Below are 21,779 nucleotides of genomic sequence, written 5' to 3'. Positions count from 1 at the left end.
CACAAGGAATGGCCATTAGACCAGTGGGAATTTGTGCTTTGGTCTGATGAGTTCAAATTTGAGATCTTTGGCTCCACCCGCCGTGTCTTTGTGCCACCCAGAAAAGGTGAACGGATGGTCTTTACATTTATGGTTCCCACCGTGAAGCATGGAGGAGGAGGTGTGATGGTGTGGGGGGTGCTTTACTGGTGACACTGATGGGGATTGATTCAAAATTGAAGGCTCACCAATCCAACATGGCTACCACATGCCATCCCATCCAGTCTGCATTTAGTTGGACCATCATTTATTTTTCAACAGGACAATGACCCCAAACACACCTCCACGCTCTGCAAGGGCTATTTGACCAAGAAGGAGAGTCCTCCACGGTCACCTGACCTAATCCCATGGACCACAGAGTGAAGGCAAAAGGGCCGAAAATTGCTCAGCATCTCTGGGAACTCCTGCAAGACTGTTGGAAAACCATTTCCAGTGACGAGCTCATGAAGGTCATTGGGAGAATGCCAAGAGTGTGCAAAGCAATAATCAAAGCAAAGATAAGATAACCTTTATTAGTCCCACACGTGGGAAATTTGTTAAAAGGGGTGGCTTTTTTTGAAGAATCCAAAATATAAAAAGGGTTTTCAGTTATTTCACTTTTTGTTTACTACATAATTTCATGCGTTCATTCAGTTTTGATGCCTTCAGTGAGAATCTACAATGTAAATAGTCATGAAAATAAAGAGAAAACATTAAATGAAAATCTGTGTCCAAACTTTAATGTGGTTTGGACACGCAGGTTTAATATAATCTGGTATAACCTTTTATAAAGGATTATCAGATGGATCCTCTGCTAAATAGGGTAATAAAGAAAGCATTCAGTCATGTGTTTACGCTTGTTTACCTCTTATTACGGATACCATCAATATACACCCAGGTAGCCAGGAGTGTTCCTAAGCAAATTTGACTATCTGAGTGTTGCCTGGACTTTGTACATTAAGATATTTGCAGAGATTAGTTTGATGTTGAGCATGGTGGCTCAATGTCACAAACAGGACAATACAGGGTATCAAAAAACAAACAAAACCAAAAAAAACTGAAAAAAAATTACCACGTATGCTTTAATAGATTTAAACTACAGTGAACTTTAAGTGATGGGTTTCAGTTGGTGGGAAAAAATATACAAGTCAAACCGTTGTCAATTATACTTTTTTTTAATAAAAGAGGAATTACACAATTGTTATTATAAAAGCATGGATCACAATGATAATGAACACTGAGAATGTAATAAAACATTCTCAGTGTTCAGTAACGGTCTCTGGCTTGCAATTGTAAATCCATTCGCATTGGAATTCAATCACCACAAAACTCTGAGCTCATAGAGGAGCAGAGAGGAGGATAGAGAGGAGAGAATACTTATCCATCTCCATCTCAGTATCACCAGACCATTAAAATAAAGCAGCTGGTTTTTCCCTTGCTGGCTCAGTCTCAGGTGTCCAGATGTGAGGGGCTGCTGGGGTCAGAGCAGGCTGTGTGGTCGGAGCAGGCTGTGAGGTGGGGGGGCAGCGAGAGAAATTGGTGAGAGGTAAGTGGGTGGTGGGATGGGTAACCTGGGGCAGGGGTGAAGACATGGGTTGAGGGAAGGTTGGGTGGGTTGCAGAAAAATCCTGTTACACCTGACCGCTTCACCCTTCCCTCCACCTCGACCCCACCCAACTGCCTGTGTCCTTCATGGCCACGTGCATGCTGAGCAGTGCACTATGGGAGCACCAGTATTGTGGCAGGTAGCAGGCTGAGGCATCCTGATTTTGTCAAGGAGAGTAAGATCACCTCTGTTTCCCAAGTGTCAGCAAAAAGGGGAGGCAGTCCACAGTGAGACAGACATACCTATGACAGATATTTGTACATTCATATACAGTACATACACAGGTGTAAATATCATACACATAACATAATATAGTAGTTTTATATTTAAATATTGATATCTGCCTTAAATCTAGATCTTTTTTTCCCCACTGGTGCACAACCTTGTTCCATAACACTACTAATGGTCAAAAACCCCACAGGGTACCAGTGTCAATGCACAACAATGGGACTTATGGCTGATTTAAATATCACACTATTCACAGACATGCTAAACTAGTTTAAAACTTAAACAAACCCCACTGAGAACCTCAGTTCTGGAGAAGACTTAATGCAGCAGTCTCTCCATCATCAATACAAGAAAATTACTGCAACTCTGGACAGAAATAACTGTTGTAACACTGTGTTCTTCTTGTTGAGAAGATGCCTTGGTGAATGCATGCTGTAATCAAAGCTAAAGGAGGTCAAAGTAAATATTAGTGTGACTGTTTGTTTTTGGCGGGGCGGTGTATGTGCTGTTTATCTGCAAGTCATAGTGAAAGGAAACCTGCACCTACAGTGCATCTGTGGAAACACACAATCACTGTTCATTCTGCTGGGGTTGAACATTATTCTAACTTTACTGTGCATCGTCTCTGATCAGACATTAAGATTTTCTTGTTTCGTTCGAGGAGAAAAGATTCATGAGAAACAGGTTGGTTCAGTTTGACAACAGGAAATATTTTTCCACAGAACTCCACTCAGGTTTTATCACCTGTGATTCATCTGTGCTCTACCTGTCGTCTGATATAATTCTAATCACATATACTAATACTGATGTCATATCTCCAGGAGAGGAAATAAAATCAGCTCTGATTTTACTGATAACAAACTTTGGTTTACTGGATCAGTTTCCTTCAAGATGTAGAAACGTTCAAATCTCTGCTCCTTCAAATCAAAGCTCTGCAGGTTGTCAATAATCAGTTAAAACAACAGAGGAGAGATCAATAACACACTTCCACAGCAACAAACAAAATTCAGATGATTTGTTCTGCGTGATCAGACCCAGGATCAGACAGTAAACTCAGTCTCCTCTCTCTCAGTTATTTCTATTCTCTGTTCACAGACTAAAATAAATGTGAAAGTTTTTTCACTCACGTCGTCTCTGACTCGGACCTGGACTCAGTTTGATTCAGTCTTCATGGACCTGGATCAGCTCCAGCTCTGTCCCCTCTCTCTGGTTCCTCTTTCACCTGAAGTCACGTGACCACACCTCACCTCTGTTTTACCTAAGTGTTCTGCCAGGTGTTACCATGACAACACCATTTGATTTCTTATCAAGTGGGAAGTGAAGCTCAGATGATGATAAGCAGTCATGTTACTATCTCTGACCTCATATATTTATTTATCTATTTATTAGTGTTGTTGTTGTCAAATTTAACACTATAAAAACATATTAATAATTATATTCTAATATCAATAAATATTAACATGTATTAATGAGCAGGTGGCGGGAGCGTGAGCTCTGTGGTTGTGGCAGCAGGTGGCAGCACCGAGCTGATTTTACTTGGTGCAGTTCGTGCTCCGTCCGCCGGCGGCAGCACCGAGCTAATTTGCTCGAGTAGGACATCTACTGGACGAAAAAATATTAGTTGGCATGAATTTGAAGAGTGTGGCATTTTGCACACAGCCTGTAAACGTCAACAACAAAAGGAGTGTGTAAAACATGTATATTGTAGTGATGGCAGTATACTGTGTATATTTATACTGGCAGTATGGAAAATGATTATTTGGAAATGCTTAAAATGGAAATGATAATTTACTGTGAGGTGTGGCTGGGGTATGGACAGTGGTTGTGCTTTTGTAACGTTGAGGTATGGCCAGCTACACACTGAGGCGTTGAGCCTCAGTCCTGCCTGTTCACATTTTATTCTGTAAAAACTAAATTTTCACTGCTTTTATGAACTTTTTAGTGGGGAGAACATAGCTAGGATTTAAATATTTAACAAATCTTTTAAATCTTTTGTCCTCCACAATGCTAAATGGCTGGGAGTCCTCAATCACCATGCTAACCAGGTCTTCATCTATTTGAGATTGTTCACCTGAGGAAAGACAATAAAAACAAAGCACAAATATAAATATCACACACATAACTTATTACAGTTGTATAATATTGTCTGTGAAGGTTCTCAGTCATCCAGGTCATCGTAGTCAAAGGAGCTTGCAAAGAAAAGCGTCTGGACTTCTTTAAGTTTACTTGAAGACGTTTCACCTCTCATCCGAGAAGCTTCTTCAGTTCTAAGGTCAAATGGTGGAGAGTCCCAGATATAAACCTAGTGGGAGTATCCCCCCACAGAGGGACAAAAGGACCCCCTGATGATCTTCTAATCGCCTGAGCCAAGGTGTGAAACTGGGTGTGGGTCCCAATCAGCCAGAGTTTCGGGTGTGTTCATTGTGAAACCTGGCCCCACCTTATCATGCGAATTCCTGAGGTCAGATGGCCCAGGATGTGAGTGGGCGTTAAGGCGTCTGGGAAGGGATCTCAAAACTGGATTATAGATGGCAGAGAGTTGGTGTCGTAAGTTGTATTGTATTGTATTGTTGTATAATATTGTTATATCATTTAGTAACATTACTGCATGCTATATTATCATGGCATTTGATGGCTCACCTGGTCGTGCTCCACAGTCGGTGTTCCCCTTATTCTCATGCAAAGCTCTGTAGTGCCTAAGCATGGATGAGGTGTTGTTGTTATATCCCAGCTCCCTGGCACATAGCAAACACTTCACCTTGTGCAAAAGTAAAAACAGCTTAACATAAATTGTATTGCACCATCAGTATTATGAAAATACATCTTCTGTAGAAATGTACATACCTTGTTGGGAGATATAAGATCAAAATGTTCCCACACAGGGGAGGACATCCTTCTCTTCTTAGCTGGCTCCATTCTCTCCTTTCTCTCCTCACTCTCCTAAACCTCCAAACTGTCTCCAAACTGTCTCTAACTCTCTCCAAACTGTCTCCAACTCTCTCCAAACTCTCACTAACCGCAACTCTCCATCAAACACCCACATTTTGAATGAAGTCTGAGGGGTTTATATCGCTGTCATAGCTCGCGGCAAAGTTCGAACCACTTCCTGAACCAGCCACGTGGTACAGCCGGGCAGCGAGGCTTCGGACGTCATCATTTTCAGCTCCTCCCATAAATGAAGCAAGCCTCGATACGCGCATCGCGGAAACGCCCCCTCCATTACTCGACACAAGCTTCGAAGCCTCGATACAGAACGTCACATCACTAATTTAAAGTTCAAACGTTAAACCAGGTTCAGATCCGTGTTAGAATCACACTTTCCACTCTCTGTGTCCCCGCCGTTTCCGCGCGGCACTGCGCAGGCGCGCTCCGGCAGCCCGTCGTCATGGAGACGGTTTGTTGTTCCTGACTCAAGAAGACACTGAAAACTCCTGAAAACACACACACAGGGAACCAGCTCAGGTAAGATGATGCAAGTAAAACTCACCTTTACCTGTCAACACGGCAGCTAACAGGAGCTAGCTGCAGCTAGCTTTAGCTTCAAAGATGGTTAAATTGTGACACAGACGGTTCACCTGTTGACTCACCTGTGTGTGTGTGTGTGTGTGTGTGTGAACAGCGGCTGAGCTGCGTTCAAAAACAACACGTTCAGTAACGTTTATAATGGTCTGAAACCTCAGAGCAGCTCTCAGTAAAGTTCTGTCTTCTGCCTCTACTTCTTAATTTATTTCTATTAATTTTTATTTTCATTCTTTCTAAGCTCCTTTTAGTTTAACCACAAACATCTCTATATACTCACTACCAGACTCCATTGACAAAAACAGGGATTTAACGAGGAGCTGCTGGAATACCACTGCCTCCATCTGTTAGTGTGTCTGTGTTACTGTGTGACTTTCAGTGGTGGAAGTAATCAGATACTTTACTGAAGTAAAAGTGCCACACAGTAACACAAACACACTAACACACTAACAGATGGAGGCAGTGGTATTCCAGCAGTTCCCAGTAAAATCCCTGTTTTTGTCAATGGAGTCTGGTACTGATATATACATACATATATATACATATATATATATATATATATATATTAGGGGTGCAACGATATTCATATCGATATTGAACCGTTCGGTACACTGCTTTCGGTTCGGTATGCATATGTATCGAACAATACAACATTTTTAATTTATTTTATCAACTTTCCTTCTGACATGCTGTCTGTGTTGAGCGCTCAGTGGATCTGCGCTCGACAGTGCAGCCTAGGCGGAGTAGTCGAACGCAGATTCACTGAGTGCAGGGCAAGCTAGCGAGATAGAAGTTAAGCTCTCCTTGCAACATGGCAAACTGAACCTCCCCCACCCTCATTCAGATCTGGCGTTTGGAACTATTTTGGTTTTCATGTGACGTATGACCCTGAAGGTAAGCGTGTCATGGACAAAAGTAAAACAGTATGTCGGATGTGACACGCAATGCTCAATTGACTATGTACACGTTAGCATATGCTACTTCCGGTGCGGAAACTCCTGTGGGGAGCTTTGTTTCCGGTGTCCTATTGGCGCCTGGTTTACGGTCCAAAACAAGTTAAGCAAATGAATGAATCAAGCGGCGATTTACATTTCTATAGATGTCTTGGGCATTTACCCAATATATCTGTAAATGATGTTCATTGACTTGTCGATATTTTTTCCCCGCGCCTCAGGGCAAAAGAGAAAATGGATTCAAATGTTATATTTCTCAGCTGTCCCTCGTTTATCACGGGTGTTATGTTCTAAAAATAACCAGCGATAGGTGAAATCAAGTAGCCAATTTTATTTTTTGACGGTGCAAAACATTTCGTGGACATCGTGGACATACAGTACTGCACTTCAGAGTCACACTGCTAGCGATCGATGTAGCGATTGTGTACTGTACAGGAGAGACGGCACGGAGGAGATCGTTTGCAGCGATCAGGGCGCATGACACAATGTGATGTAAAAAAAAAAAGCATGCAAACTTGCACTAAAAAATCTGCGAAACAGCGAGGTGAAAGGTGAACCGCGAGGGACCACTGTAATTTTTAAGGTAAGTCACAACATACCCTTTATACATACTAATGTATAAAAACCCTTACCAGCAATCATTCATTTTTTGTGTGGCTTTTTTCACAGTTTGTTAACATGCTGTGTAGGTGTGTACTTGACTAGCTGATCTCGACATAATGGGGGAAACATCTGGTTTGACTATTCTTCACCTGTAGTTTGAATGCTGAACATTTGCCTGTTTAAATCATAAGACCAGTCACTATACAGAGATGTGCTTCTGAATGTGGACGATGTGTCTTCTGCATGCAGTAATGCAGTTCTGCTTGTGTTGAGTGATGTAAACAACTGATCGATCTAAACTCTTTAAACGTCAAAATTGATCATTAGATTTTTTATGACACAACAGTGGTGAGTGTTCCCACCTTCTGCTCTTTGTAACTTAACGCGATCTTTCCGTTTTCGAGTTTTGGACATGATTTTGGAGTATATCTTCGCAGTAGCGATTGACCGCAAAGTAAAGCTACCGGAAATGTACAACCCCACATCCGGTCTCAAACCAGGAAGTTAGCATTTTCTCATGCACAGGGTCAATTACATTGGTGGGAACTAGTGCTTTAGCGCAGTTAGCTCGTTAAGGTGTTGGCCATCCAGCCCCACGCACCGGGCGATCCGCGGTAGCTCGTTAACGGAGATTTGCCGTGTTGTGGCGTTAACGTCATTTCAGATTAACGCTGACAGCACTAGTGGGAACACAACGAATATGACTGAATATGACTGCACATTTACGCCGACATCATCCTAGTGCAAAGACAAGTGGAAGCAGACAAAAACAACAAGCACGCATGCTACAAACTTTACCCGAGTCATTTAGACAGCTTAGCACATGATTCTCCTTATGGGGACCTGATATGTTTAATATGCTGCTGAGAATATAGCCCAGAAGAAACGTATAGTATAGCTTTTATTTCGGAGAGAGCCATTTCTCTGTAATAAACTCTCTTTTCCAAAGATGAGTGATTTCTCGATCAGATAGATTTTTTTTTTTTTATTACTTTGTTGTTTCAGCAACATTAAATTTAAAAATTGTACTTTTGAGTTAAAATATATATTTATAATTTTAATAAATGACAAATTAAAAAGGCATGAACATGTTTTTGTATCGAAAAAATATCGAACCATGACACCAAAGTATCGAACCGAACCGTGAATTTTGTGTATCGTTGCACCCCTAATATATATATATATATATATATATATATATATATATATATATATATATATGTGTGTGTATATATATATATATATGTGTGTATATATATATGTATATATATTAGTGCTGTCAATAGATTTAAAAAAAATTAACTAACTAATGTCACAGTTTTCTGTTATTAATTGCGATTAATCGCAATTACTTGATTAATAGCCTGGCTCCAATTACATTTTTTTATTCTTTATATTTTAAGATTGTAACAGACATTTATGCAACACAATGAAGTAAATGCAGAATAAACACAAAGAATGTATGCTGAAATTCAAAGAGAATTTTAATAGTTTTCATCAATCTTTAACACAGTGAAAACTTACAAAAACCTTTAAGGCCATCAACAGTGACCGAACCCAGGCCTACAGGTTAAAGTGAATATCATAACAATAAAGGGTGCACAAAACTCAGTATTTAAAACACAAAAAGACACGGCTGAAAACCCAGAATGTTGAACATTTTTCACTTCAAAGGAGCGATCTGGCTTAGTCCTTCTTTGCACTCAGCCAGTTACTGAGGCAGACTATTCTGTTTACATTGTCTGATGACAAAGAAGCACGCTTCTTTTGGATGATGTGACCTGAGAGTGAGAATAATCTCTCACAAGGCACTGTGGTTGCAGGGGTTGACAGGTACTTGCGTGCAATAGGTGCCAGCCTAGCATGTGCTCCTTCTCTCTTTAACCACCACTGTAGTGGACACTCTCCTATGTCAATTTTGGGCTCTGCTTTGTACAGATTCAGACAGCAGTCTATAGCATCTTCCTCTTCCTCTGTATCTGAATCAGGAGAACCCAGCAAGCAGATGGACATCTTGCTCTTCTTTGGTGAGGGTTCCTCTTTTGTCTGAGCAGATGGTTGGTGTGCATCCGTCTCTGACATCAGAAGGTCATGTACTGATGCCCACACCTCTCTTCTTTCATCTTTGGAAAGGCATTTAAGGTCTTTAAACCTGGGATCAAGGGCAGTAGCGATCTTCAGCCATGTGAGATTGCTGCTGTCCCTCCGCTGAGCTAGGTCTGTGATAAAAACCTTCTTAAACCTCAAAACGTAGACTGGGTCATCATCTAAGGGCTCCATAATCCTGAACAAATGACACAAGGCTGGCAACACCATGGAACAGGAGACATACCGCTCTCCCCCCAGCAGTTCGGTAACATATCTGCAATAGAAAGATCAAGTCTGTATTTTTCTATTAATCACACAGAGACAAACATAAATACCACATATGAAAATACACAGAGGTGGAGGTGGAGAACATACTTGAAAACAAAGCTAGAACGCAAAGATAGACACACAATCATGAGAAACAAAATGATTTACCTGCAAGGTTCCAGTAGTTCCTCCAGCTTTTGCAGTCTGTCAAGCTCCTGGTCAGTCAACATGGTCACCTTGCTGTTTTGTTGAGTCAGGATGGTGGTCAGCCCAGATTTGTTTCTCTGGATCCGCTTGATCATCTCTAGGGTGGAGTTCCATCTTGTTGGAATGTCCTGAACAAGCGGTTCTGCTTGATGTCCATGTGCAGCTTGCTGTGCCTTTAATTCCTGAGCGTTTGCTGGACTATGCTTAAAATGTCCAACAATCTTGCGACATTTGGCCAGAGCCCTTTCAAATGCGCTGTCATTAAGAGAAACTGTGACCGTTCTTTGCAGAATGTGGGTCATGCAGGGCATGTGTTCAAATGGAAGTAGTCTGGCGGCTGCAACCATGTTACGAGCACTGTCGGTGCCAAGCGTGGTTACCTTGTCCTTGATTTTCCATTCGTTTGCAACATTCAGAAAATGGTCAGCACACGCCTCAGCATAGTGTCTCTCTTCAGTTTTACTCACTGTTAGTGCAAACGATTGCATAGTCCAGTCGTTATCAATAAAATGCGCCATGACCCCCAAGTAATTATCGTTGTTCACCGAAGTCCAGTGGTCTCCGGTGAGAGCGACGTTCCTTACTTGCACAAGCTTGCTGCACTGCTGAGCCCTCTGGTCCCCATACAAAGTGTGCAGTCTCGACACAATGGTTCCTCTCAAGGGCAGATTGTAACACTCATCTCCTGATGCAGCGCGAATGACTTCTCTCAGTCCATCATCTTCTACTATGCTAACTGGTCGGCAGTTTTTAGCTATCCAAACAACCAAGGAATTGGTTAATTTTTCTCTCACATTTTTTGTTATTCGTCCACGAGCACCATACTCCTGAAGCGTAGACTGGCGAGGTCCCGTAGAGGTGGATTCAGTTTGGTGTTTTGCTCTCAGGTGATACGCCAGTGATGAACTGCTTCTGTGGTACCTGCATTCAGCTTTGCAAATTGTGCATCTTACTCTCGTTTTGTCCAACAAGCCATCAGGCAACTTCTTAAAGAAAAACTTTCCACCCAAAAGTCCGCCCTCGTCCATGCTTGCGTGTGTTAGCTAGTGTTAGCTAGATAGTAGCATGGTGTCACTTCTTCTTCTTCTAATCATTTCTGTCAGGCCAAACGCCAGCATAGCACACTGTTGCCCCCTCCTCCAGAGGTGCTCATGAGTTTAAAGGTCTTAGATTACAGGAAATTAATAAAAAAAAAAAAATCAGCGTTAAATTTTTTTAACGCGTTAAACATTTCGCGTTGATCTTAACAATTAACGCAATAATTTCGACAGCACTTATATATATATATATATATATATATATATATATATATATATATATATATATATATATATATATATATATATATATATATATATATGGAGAGAGAGAGAGAGAGAGAGAGAGCGAGAGATACTCACATGGTACCCACAAAAAAACTTGAAAGGTGGGGCCCGGGTGGGTTTCTGTGTACTTTGCCTAGTTGGGGCCCATTTAGTTCCCAAATTTTACCAATATAACACCGAGATGGGCTTAGAAAATGGGGCCATTTTGGAACCCGCAGACAATCCCACTTGAAACCCACTTTTTAGCCTTTGTGGTACCCACATGGTACCCACAAAAAACTTGAAAGGTGGGGCCCGGGTGGGTTTCTGTGTACTTTGCCCAGTTGGAGCTCATTTAGTTCCCAAATTTTCCTAACATAACACCTATATGGGCATTTAATATGGGGCCATTACGGAACCCGCGGACAATCCTATATGGGGCCCATTTTTCAGCCCACTTCCAAACCATATGGGCCCCACATATAAATGTTGGCTGGGGTGGTACCGCCCCCGCGGGGGAGCAGCCAATGACGCGCCTCCGTCCTCTGGAGAGCGATGCACCTGAGGGATCAAAGTGAAGCAGGTTTTCTTTCATGGTCTCATGGCTCTCGGTTCTGTGACCTGTCCTGAGCTCTGATTGGTCCCACCAGCGACATGTCAAAGGAGAAGGCGGGGCTTCTAGCTGACAGCAGCGAATCAGGGGAGGGGGAGGAGCCTCGCATGGCCAGGTGGAGAGGTGAGCGGGCCGAGTGTAACGGACTGTCCTGTGACACAGCATTGCCATGACAATGTAAACATCTTTAACATGACGACGTTAAACTTTGACATTAACCCAGAGTAACGTTCGTACCTTCCTGTCGAGGCTGTCGTCGCCCTCCGTCGAGCTCACGCTGTCACGGTAACGGGACCTGGAGGGGCGGTGCCATCGGGCTTTGACGGACAGCTGGGCTCGGCCTTTCTGGATGCTGTTGTCCAGCAGCTCAGTCTCTGGGATCGCCTCGTTCAGGTCTGAGACAGGGACAGAGACCAGGATAGAATGAATGGATGGATGAATGAATGGATGGATGGATGAATGAATGAACGGATGAATGAATGAATGGATGAAAGACTGCAGGCTGATGTTTATGCTGCAGGATCGTTTGTGATGTTTTCAACATAACAAGCTGCTCCTCCTCCTCCTCCTCCTTCTCCCTCCACTCACCTCATCAAATATTCAACATGCTGACCACACTCACACACACATCCTTGTACACCTATCTTTGTGGGGACCGGTCATTCAGCTCTTGGACTTGTGGGGACTGTGTCCTGCTGATTTGAGTTGTTGTTTTTTCACATCATTACAAATGTTTCCAGTGATTTTTTAAACCTGAGAAATCTGTGATTTCATTCAAGGTAACATTTCATTTAGTCGCCTGTAGATGGCGTCACGTCCCCTTTTGTCCATGTGTCAGAGTCTAATTTTTAAAATACACTTTTTAGATCTTGATGGTTTTTAACCAGATGAGCAGCAGAAACTCTGATTTGTAACATGAAACAGTTTTTACTGGTTTTCATCAGCTGGTCTGTTTGTCTTCAAGACATCATTAAACTATTGTTTTAATTGAGCAACCTGTAGTGACAGAAAACTGTCTGTGTTTAATAATTTTAATATTTAATATTTAATTCTTTAATTTCAAGAACTGTAAACAGAAGAACCAACAAACCTCTACTGACTGAGACCAGAACAGCTGAAAATACATTCAAACAATAAAGAAAGTTCACGTGTCAGACTGAATGAGGACTTGTGGTGTTTGAAAAGTTCAACACTAAATGTGAATAACTTTGGTTTTATACAGAGAAACACCAGAGGTTTTTACATTTAGAAGTGATCTAAGTTACTTATATATCATGTTTAACCTCAGTAGCGAAATCTGTATTAATAAAAATACAGGGAGTGCAGAATTATTAGGCAAGTTGTATTTTTGAGGAATAATTTTATTATTGAACAACAACCATGTTCTCAATGAACCCAAAAAACTCATTAATAGCAAAGCTGAATGTTTTTGGAAGTAGTTTTTAGTTTGTTTTTAGTTTTAGCTATTTTAGGGGGATGTCTGTGTGTGCAGGTGACTATTACTGTGCATAATTATTAGGCAACTTAACAAAAAACAAATATATACCCATTTCAATTATTTATTTTTACCAGTGACACCAATATAGCATCTCCACATTCACAAATATACATTTCTGACATTCAAAAACAAAACAAAAACAAATCAGCGACCAATATAGCCACCTTTCTTTGCAAGGACACTCAAAACCTGCCATCCATGGATTCTGTCAGTGTTTTGATCTGTTCACCATCAACATTGCGTGCAGCAGCAACCACAGCCTCCCAGACACTGTTCAGAGAGGTGTACTGTTTTCCCTCGTTGTAAATCTCACATTTGATGATGGACCACAGGTTCTCAATGGGGTTCAGATCAGGTGAACAAGGAGGCCATGTCATTAGTTTTCCTTCTTTTATATCCTTTCTTGCCAGCCACGCTGTGGAGTACTTGGACGCGTGTGATGGAGCATTGTCCTGCATGAAAATCATGTTTTTCTTGAAGGATGCAGACTTCTTCCTGTACCACTGCTTGAAGAAGGTGTCTTCCAGAAACTGGCAGTAGGACTGGGAGTTGAGCTTGACTCCATCCTCAACCCGAAAAGGCCCCACAAGCTCATCTTTGATGATACCAGCCCAAACCAGTACTCCACCTCCACCTTGCTGGCGTCTGAGTCGGACTGGAGCTCTCTGCCCTTTACCAATCCAGCCACGGGCCCATCCATCTGGCCCATCAAGACTCACTCTCATTTCATCAGTCCATAAAACCTTAGAAAAATCAGTCTTGAGATATTTCTTAGCCCAGTCTTGACGTTTCAGCTTGTGTCTTGTTCAGTGGTGGTCGTCTTTCAGCCTTTCTTACCTTGGCCATGTCTCTGAGTATTGCACACCTTGTGCTTTTGGGCACTCCAGTGATGTTGCAGCTCTGAAATATGGCCAAACTGGTGACAAGTGGCATCTTGGCAGCTGCACGCTTGACTTTTGTCAGTTCATGGGCAGTTATTTTGCGCCTTGGTTTTTCCACACGCTTCTTGCGACCCTGTTGACTATTTTGAATGAAACGCTTGATTGTTCGATGATCACGCTTCAGAAGCTTTGCAATTTTGAGACTGCTGCATCCCTCTGCAAGATATCTCACTATTTTTGACTTTTCTGAGCCTGTCAAGTCCTTCTTTTGACCCATTTTGCCAAAGGAAAGGACGTTGCCTAATAATTATGCACACCTGATATAGGGTGTTGATGTCATTAGACCACACCCCTTCTCATTACAGCGATGCACATCACCTAATATGCTTAATTGGTAGTAGGCTTTCGAGCCTATACAGCTTGGAGTAAGACAACATGCATGAAGAGGATGATGTGGACAAAATACTCATTTGCCTAATAATTCTGCACTCCCTGTAGTGTACATGTATGTCTTAATAAAAACAAGCAGGTGAGATGTTAGAACGCCTTTATTTTTATTTTAGTACAATAGACAGCTGCTGGGGTTTGGGGTTTGTTTAACCTGAGTAGCGAAAAGACCGCGGGGGGGTTGAAAACGATGTGCCGGGAGTCCGCTGTTCTCGCCGGCTCTAGTGATCCTCGACCTCGCTGTCTGCTATGGAGCTGGCGGGTCACAGACGTCTCCGAAAACATCGGAGCATGTTTGGAAATATATGATATCTTGATAAATCGAGCAGATATTTGAAGTTTACACAGCTACATTCTCGCTTGAAAATAACTTAAAAGTTTATTTTGTGACCCAGAAAGAGTAATATTTAAAAGTTTTCAGCCCCGCTCATCCGCCATTGCCGCGTTTAATTTTTTGACAAAATGCATTCTGGGATATTTAGCTGTACCAAGTACACACAAGTCACCACCGATGCATGCTCGATAAAACGGGCGGAGCGAGAACACATCCGGGACTTTTTCGCGTTCTCGGCTTGATGCATACTTCGGATTGGAACAGTACTTGGTCCCCGACTGATGACATATCACGAGTACACGAGAACGCAAGTACGCACAAGTACGCATATTGAGAAAGGGCCAGAGTCACAACGAGGCTGTAAAGGTGGACTGGTGAGTAGATGGGTGTTCATGGTAACGTCCCCGACAACCTCTGTAGTCTCATTTAGACACTCGTTAGCAACCGCCTTTTTTAAGACACGTAAAAGCTTCAAACATCAGGAGTGGGGGATTTACTGACCCATTTTATGTCGGAGAATAAAACCTGAAAATGTCTTGAGCTTGTGTTAAAACCACAGACCTTATTTCAGGTATTTAACCAGAAACACACCTTGGGACAAGGGAACAGGAAGTGCTAACATGCTAACTTACTTCCTGGTTTTAGGACTTAGTCCTGCAGTTCCTGGATGATACTGCACTATGATTGGCTAGTCTGTGCTCGAGGGGTGGGACTTAGCAAAGGGTCAGTTTCAGTAGTAGTGTTGTGTTCGGGGCCTAGTCTTTTCCACCGGACTTGTTTGTTATTATTCGTGTTGCATTCATGTGTTGTCTGCTTAGTCGGGGATGGGGAGTTGTGTGTGTGAGACTCACCGACTCAGTGTCGTCGAGGCCGGCAGACATGGCTCAGCAGTTACTGTTCAGACAGAAAACAACAGGAAGTTAAAAGACAGTCAGACTACGGTGGCACAGGAGGGTCAAATCAACGGCACCATGAGGAGTTGAATCAAACACACTCAGAGGACGGGCAGTGTCTCAGCGACGCTGTCGCCCTGGTTTCCAAAATAACAACCAGAGACAAACCAGAAGATCATTTCACGTCCCCACAGGTTCCCAGACTCCCACAGTTCCCTCCTCCTCCCCCTCCTCCTCCCTCACAGAGCGAGTCCTGACACAGGAAGTCAGGAGGGAGACGACGGCACCCAGCTGATCCTGTCGACCCACTTCCCTCCTTCCAGCTGTTGGTTTCTACTCACCTCTATTAAAATCTCTTTCTACTGATGTAATAACAACGACACTCAGAGGAAACAGCTTCTCGACTGAGTAGAAATGTTCTCGTCACATCGTCACATGACCTCGTCAGAGCGAGGTGTAGATCCTGACGTTAACTCGCTCTGTTCAGATCTCTGTAGTCTGGACTCTCCTTCTTCTACTGTTTTATTAATGCGTTTGTGCTGGAGGAGACATCGTTGAAAATTTTGAGAGTAATAGACTGGGTTTCACTGTCAAGTATTTAAAAATGAAATAAAGTCAAACTACATTAGCTAACGTTAACATTTTTAACATTAATGTTAGCTATTACGTTAATGTCTGCTAATCTTAATGTCAGCTCATGTTAATGTTAGCTAACATTAACTAAGCTAACATTAACATTAGCTAACATTAACATTAGCATTAGCTAACATTAACTAAGTTAACATTAACATTAGCTAACATTAACTAAGATAACATTAACATTAGCTAACATTAACTACGATAACATTAACATTAGCTAACCTTAACTAAGCTAACATTAGCTAACATTAACTAAGATAACATTAATATTAGCTAACATTAACATTAGCTAACATTAACATTAGCTAACATTAACTAAGATAACATTAACATTAGCTAACATTAACTAAGATAACATTAACATTAGCATTAGCTAACAATGTTACTGGTCTTATATTAAAAAATAATGTTATTGATACTTGATGTTAGATTTACATTAATGATCACCTCTGCAGTGATGTTATGCATGTTGTCATGCACTGATAAAATTGATAGAATTGATTGATATTGATATAAATTGATATTGTGGATAAATTAGTTCGGGGGTTAAAATATTTTCAGTTTGTTGAAATAAACAGAGTAACTCCCTGACTCCACAGTCAGTACTGTGGAGGGACGGTGGTGAGGATTCAGAGGTGATGTCAGGAAAAAAAGGAATGGGCAGGCAGCCCAGGAAAAAGGCCATCTGCTGCTTCACCCGCTGCCTCACCTGCTGCCTCACCCTGCAGACACTGAGAGAGCAGTAAACAGATGGACAGTGTGGACGTCCTGTACCAGACAAACAGAGACTGACAAGGAGACGAAACAATAAACCAATAAAACCAGAGAGCGAGAGAGAAGAGAGGAGGAGGAATAAAACACCAGACTCTGAGTGTCCACAGGTATTCAACCTGCTCAAAACTCTGATGATCTGATCTGATTAAAACATGAGGCCTACGAACAGTATGACAACGGTTCAGATGTCGTTCAGCTGTGTTGAAAAATGGACGCTAATTCTGTCAGTTTCTGACGAATTTAAGAGACTCTAACAACAAAATGTCAAACTGTGACTGTGACAGAGTCAGGGAGGTTTGTCACATGTTCTCTGGATCCTTCATTTGTAATATGAGATGTAAGGACACAGAACACATGGACACAGGTAGAAGGTCATATCCACTGTTAGTGGATTTCCCAGTTTATAGTAATATGAGGTTAGTTCAGTTTTGTTTCTAGTTTCTGTATAGTTCAGGTCATTACTGTCTTTCAGCAGCAGTTATGCTGTGTTCCATTTACATTGGAAATCAGACGTCAGAACAGCTGACGTTGGTCCATTTGAGAAATCAGAGAAACATAGATGCTCACAGGAAAGACTTAGTTTGGAGTTTAGACAACTTCCCCTGAAGAACACCTGAGCTATTAACACTTTAAACCTGGAACATTAAACATGAAGGTGAACTGATTCAGACGTATCTCAGACTAGCTGTTGTTAGCAACAGCTGCTAACAACGCTCTACAAACAGCGTAGCAACATGTCCACAGATAAAACCTGAACAGTTCTCTGTGTCTGACTGACTTCATGTGAAACTAATGAGACTGAGCTGCTATAAACAGGAACATTAGCAGAGAGTTCACTGCTGTTGATGAGGAGCAGCCATCTTGGATTCTGATGTCGGGGTTGGTGGAGTTTTTCTGATTCAGGAGGCGTTCAGGTTCAAACTTCTGACTAGGAACTCAGAAATCCAGACTTCAGAGAGGAACCTTAAGGCAGCATTAAAGCAGCCTCTCAGCTGTGTGTTAATCAGGACGTTACAGCTGGAGTTCACACAGTGACCTCACTTCATGGTACAGGCCTCAACATGAACTCATGTTCGTTGTCACTACCCGATCCGTACCGGAAACACGATCGGTACCCCGCATGCGCGAAAGGTGTCTACGTCCGGTCGAAGCGCTTTACGATAGTTACGGGTCAGAGTATCTGTTAAGATGTTAAGAATAATAAGTATCTCTTAACATGTTTCCAATAAGGAAGCATTTCAATATAATGTAGACAAAAATGAAAAATAAAAAGATAGTGACGGATCAGGACTCCCCGATCCTTACTGCACATGTGCAAAGTCGGACCGTACAAATCGGGTCTACCCGATCCGTACCGCGTATGTGCAGGCGTTTTCTTCTTCTTCTGTTCGTTTAATGCCAGTTTACTCCCCAGTATAAGAGGATACTGCCACCTGCTGACTGAGCAAATAAACCCTATGTAAACTGAATTAGCATCATTACAAACGTGTGTTAAATTTGATTTAGTGATAGTCGAGTGTGTTTATGCTTGTCTGTGTGGAGAAGATTGATTGGAATAGTGATGATAATGTCCGCTTACACTGTCAATTGTCAGTAAACACTTAATCTGGCTGATGAATCTACACGTGAGATATTACAAAGTCTCTATTATTAACTCTGTAATTAGGCGCCATTCTTCTTATTTTGTTCAATCGGGGGACGCTCTCTGTTGAGGAGAAAAGCATGAATTTGTTTGTATACGGATTATCCATTGTTTAAATGTCCCGGTAGTCGAAAAGGAGGCAGAGCTGCTGAGAAATGCTAGGAGCTAACTGGGCGCTAACCGTATCATTCAAATATATTGAATGTCGCAATGTTGGCAAAGAGAGGAAGTGACGTAAGATTTGCGCATGCGGGGTACCGATCGGGTTTCCGGTACGGATCGGGTAGCGACATTCGTAACAGGTGTAAATGTGTCTGTACCACCTGACCTCTGACCACTGACCCCTGACCACTGACCCCTGACCTCTGACCTGATGAGGGTGTAAAGACAGAAGCTCTGACAGATCCAGTTTGTTTGGTGTCGTCTGTTGTCTCGTGTTGTGTTGTTGTGTAACAGTTGAAGGATGATTTTTGTGTTGCTTTGTGTTGTCTCGCTCTTCTCATCGTCTCATTGTGTCACATGGTTTCACATTGTGTTGTTGTGTTGACTCACTTTTGTGTTTGTTGTCATGTTGTGCTGTTTGGTTTGGTGTTATGTCACTCCATGTTGTGTTCCTTTAATTTTGTTGTTGTGTGTCATTAACATGTTGTTTTGTTGTCAGGTCTCTCTTTGGTTTGTGTTTGTGTCACTTCACGTCGTCTCGTCTTGTTTTGTGTTATTTATTGTAATGTTGTGTTGGTTTGTGTTGTGTTGTCACTCCATGTTGTGTCATTTGTCATGTTAGATAATTCTGTTCTGTGTCATTTCATTTGGTGTGTTGTGTGTTGTGTGTATCTTTGTCTCGCATCATGTAACGTCAGTTTGAGTTGTGTTTAACATGCTGCTTTGTTGTCAAGTCTTTTGCTGGTCCATGTTTTGTATCATGTGTGTTTGTGTCGTATTGTGTGTTGTACTTTGTAATGTGTGTGTTTGTCTCATGTCGTCACCTCATGTTGTGTCTCTCTGTGTCATTTTGCTTTGTCTGTGTTTGGTGTTTTTTGTCGTGACTTCTGTCTTTTACTGCCGTGTTGTGTCATACAGCGTTGTATTGTTGTGTATCGTGTCCACTCAGCTGCACAGAGCAACAATCACACCTTCTTCTAAAACCAGCATCAGATTGATGCATTCACTGCCGCTCAGACTGGGTGGAGATGGTCACACACACACACACGCACACACACACACACACACACACACACACACTCAGATCTAATGAGACAAACACATTGACAACAAAGCACAGCTCATTCCCAGAAGACTGAAGCTCCAACAGGAAAATGCACCGTCAGACCGAGATGGAGGGGAGGAGGGGAAAGAGGAGGGGGAGGAGGAGGGGGGAGGATGTTTGACAGAAGAAAAGATGGTGGATGAAAAAGATGAAAGCAGTGATGACAGAGATGTACAGAGAGAAGAAGATGAGGGGGAGAACATGATGACAAACAGAGAGCGGGAGGGGGGGGGGGGGGGCGAGCTGAAACACAGGCAGGTAAACAAACAAACAAACAGATAAACTCACCTTTCTCTCTCCCTCTGACGGTTATCATGGCACGTCACCCCCTCTCTCTCCCTCTCTCTCTCTCCCTCCACCTCTCCCACCAGCCAGCCGACGAGGACCACGACTCCCAGGGTTCAGTGGGACTCGGCTCCAGGCCGGGCGACAGTCCGGGCCGCGGCTGGAGGATTGTGGGCGCTGTAGTTTCCTCTCCCAGGACTCTGAGGGGCTCGGCTCGTCTCTCAGGCTCGGCTGAAGAACGTCAGCTGACGGCTGGAGGCAGAGAGGGAGGATGCTGGATCAACGCTACTAAGCAGAATCAGCATCTAAGAATCTCCATCTAAGACAGCAGCACCGAGGAGAGACTGAGAGAGGAGGATGTGCAGGGAGGAGAGAGAGAGAGAGAGAAGAGGATGAAGGGAGGGAAGACAGTGGAGGAAAATCACATGATGTATTCAAGAAACATATAGATACATGAAATAATGACCTGACAATCATTCAGAACAATAAATAAATGAATTAAAAAAATAGAAATGATTAAACAGAGAAATATATTTTAAATGATGTTTTGGAGAATCACATGATATACTGATAATTGATGAGGATCAGAGACAGAGTTAATGAGAAATACAGAGGCGACACTTGTCTCCACTCATATCGTCTGTTTACGGTTTACTTTTATACCGCGATATTTTTGGTTCCCACCTGTAATGTAGTCCTCTGACGGGCGGAACTAATCGCGCCAGTCAAATGTTCCGCCTGTAATTAATTAAATAAACACTGTGCAGAGCAACGTGCCAAGGAGACCAAAAATATAAAACAGTTAAATAAACAAAGACGACATGTTCAAGACTTAACACACCAGGTGCGTTTGGTTCCAGTGTGTTTTGTGTTCTGTAAATAAGTTTAGTAATTTTATGAACATAATGTTTTATTTCTGTTTTTATTTGATTGATTTAAAATGAATCATTTACATATGGTGTGTGAGTGTGGTGTGGTTAGCTTATGCTAGTGCTACATGCTATCTTGTGTTCAGCTACAGGGATATGAATTGTAAATATAAGAGAGATGTTATTTAGTCTTTTTATTTTAATCTTTCAGCTCTGACCCTGTTTGTAACTCTGACCTCGTGTCTGTTCCTGGATGAAGCCTCAACGAGTCCTCGAACCATACAGGTCTGGAGATGGACTCTGAGTCTCTGAGACACTGAGGGTGTCTGATTTTATTTATTTAGATTTATGTTATTTATTCAAAGTGATTTTAATAGACCAGTAACTGTTTCATAGAGAATACATAAGATGTTAGTTAAAACTAGCCAGCAGCTAAGCTAGCACTGATCAGCAGCTAACATGACTCCCCCACCCCTCAGCACTATGGACTGATTTTTTTTTATTAATTCTTGCATTCACTCTATTTATTTATTACTCAACATTTTCTTATCAGCTGCATATGAGTGCTTGATTGATGTTTTTTATGGAACAGATTTATTTTTTGTGGATAGGACTTTAAATTTCGTTGTACTGGTTTTACCTTCTGCAATGAAAAAGATTCTATTCTATTCTAACATCCATGAGGAGGTAACTCTAATATCTGTGGTCAAATGTCAGGTCTTTATTTTTCTTGTTAGTGTAAAGATCTATAATTATAATTATTACTGTTATTATCATTCAGATTAATGTTTATTCAGTAGTTTCTGCTGCTTTAAGACATAAAAGACTAAAACATGAGACTCTG

The 21,779-nt window shown here is 42.0% G+C and overlaps 1 protein-coding gene and 1 long non-coding RNA gene across 2 annotated transcripts; both read right to left on the bottom strand.

The window, feature by feature from the left end:
- Positions 1-1,174: 1,174 nt before the first annotated feature.
- Positions 1,175-20,674, bottom strand: LOC146392684 (uncharacterized). Its single transcript, XR_014802354.1, has 6 exons — positions 20,070-20,674; positions 15,418-15,460; positions 11,644-11,801; positions 10,890-11,557; positions 4,493-5,283; positions 1,175-4,369 (listed from the first exon to the last, which is right to left on the bottom strand). It is a non-coding gene; the product is annotated as an uncharacterized LOC146392684 (long non-coding RNA).
- On the bottom strand, positions 8,394-10,777 carry LOC146392685 (E3 SUMO-protein ligase ZBED1-like). The gene is made up of 2 exons (XM_084952029.1): positions 9,451-10,777; positions 8,394-9,289 (listed from the first exon to the last, which is right to left on the bottom strand). The coding sequence occupies exons 1-2, from the start codon at positions 10,515-10,517 to the stop codon at positions 8,614-8,616; spliced, it is 1,743 nt and encodes a 580-aa protein (XP_084808155.1). The 5' UTR covers positions 10,518-10,777; the 3' UTR covers positions 8,394-8,613.
- Positions 20,675-21,779: the final 1,105 nt, after the last annotated feature.

The sequence above is a fragment of the Perissodus microlepis genome, chromosome 2 (genome assembly GCF_051167445.1).
Source record: "Perissodus microlepis isolate ML-2025 ecotype Zambia chromosome 2, ASM5116744v1, whole genome shotgun sequence".
In the NCBI taxonomy this organism is placed as follows: Eukaryota; Metazoa; Chordata; class Actinopteri; order Cichliformes; family Cichlidae; genus Perissodus; species Perissodus microlepis.
This window is presented reverse-complemented; position numbering and strand designations above follow the sequence as displayed.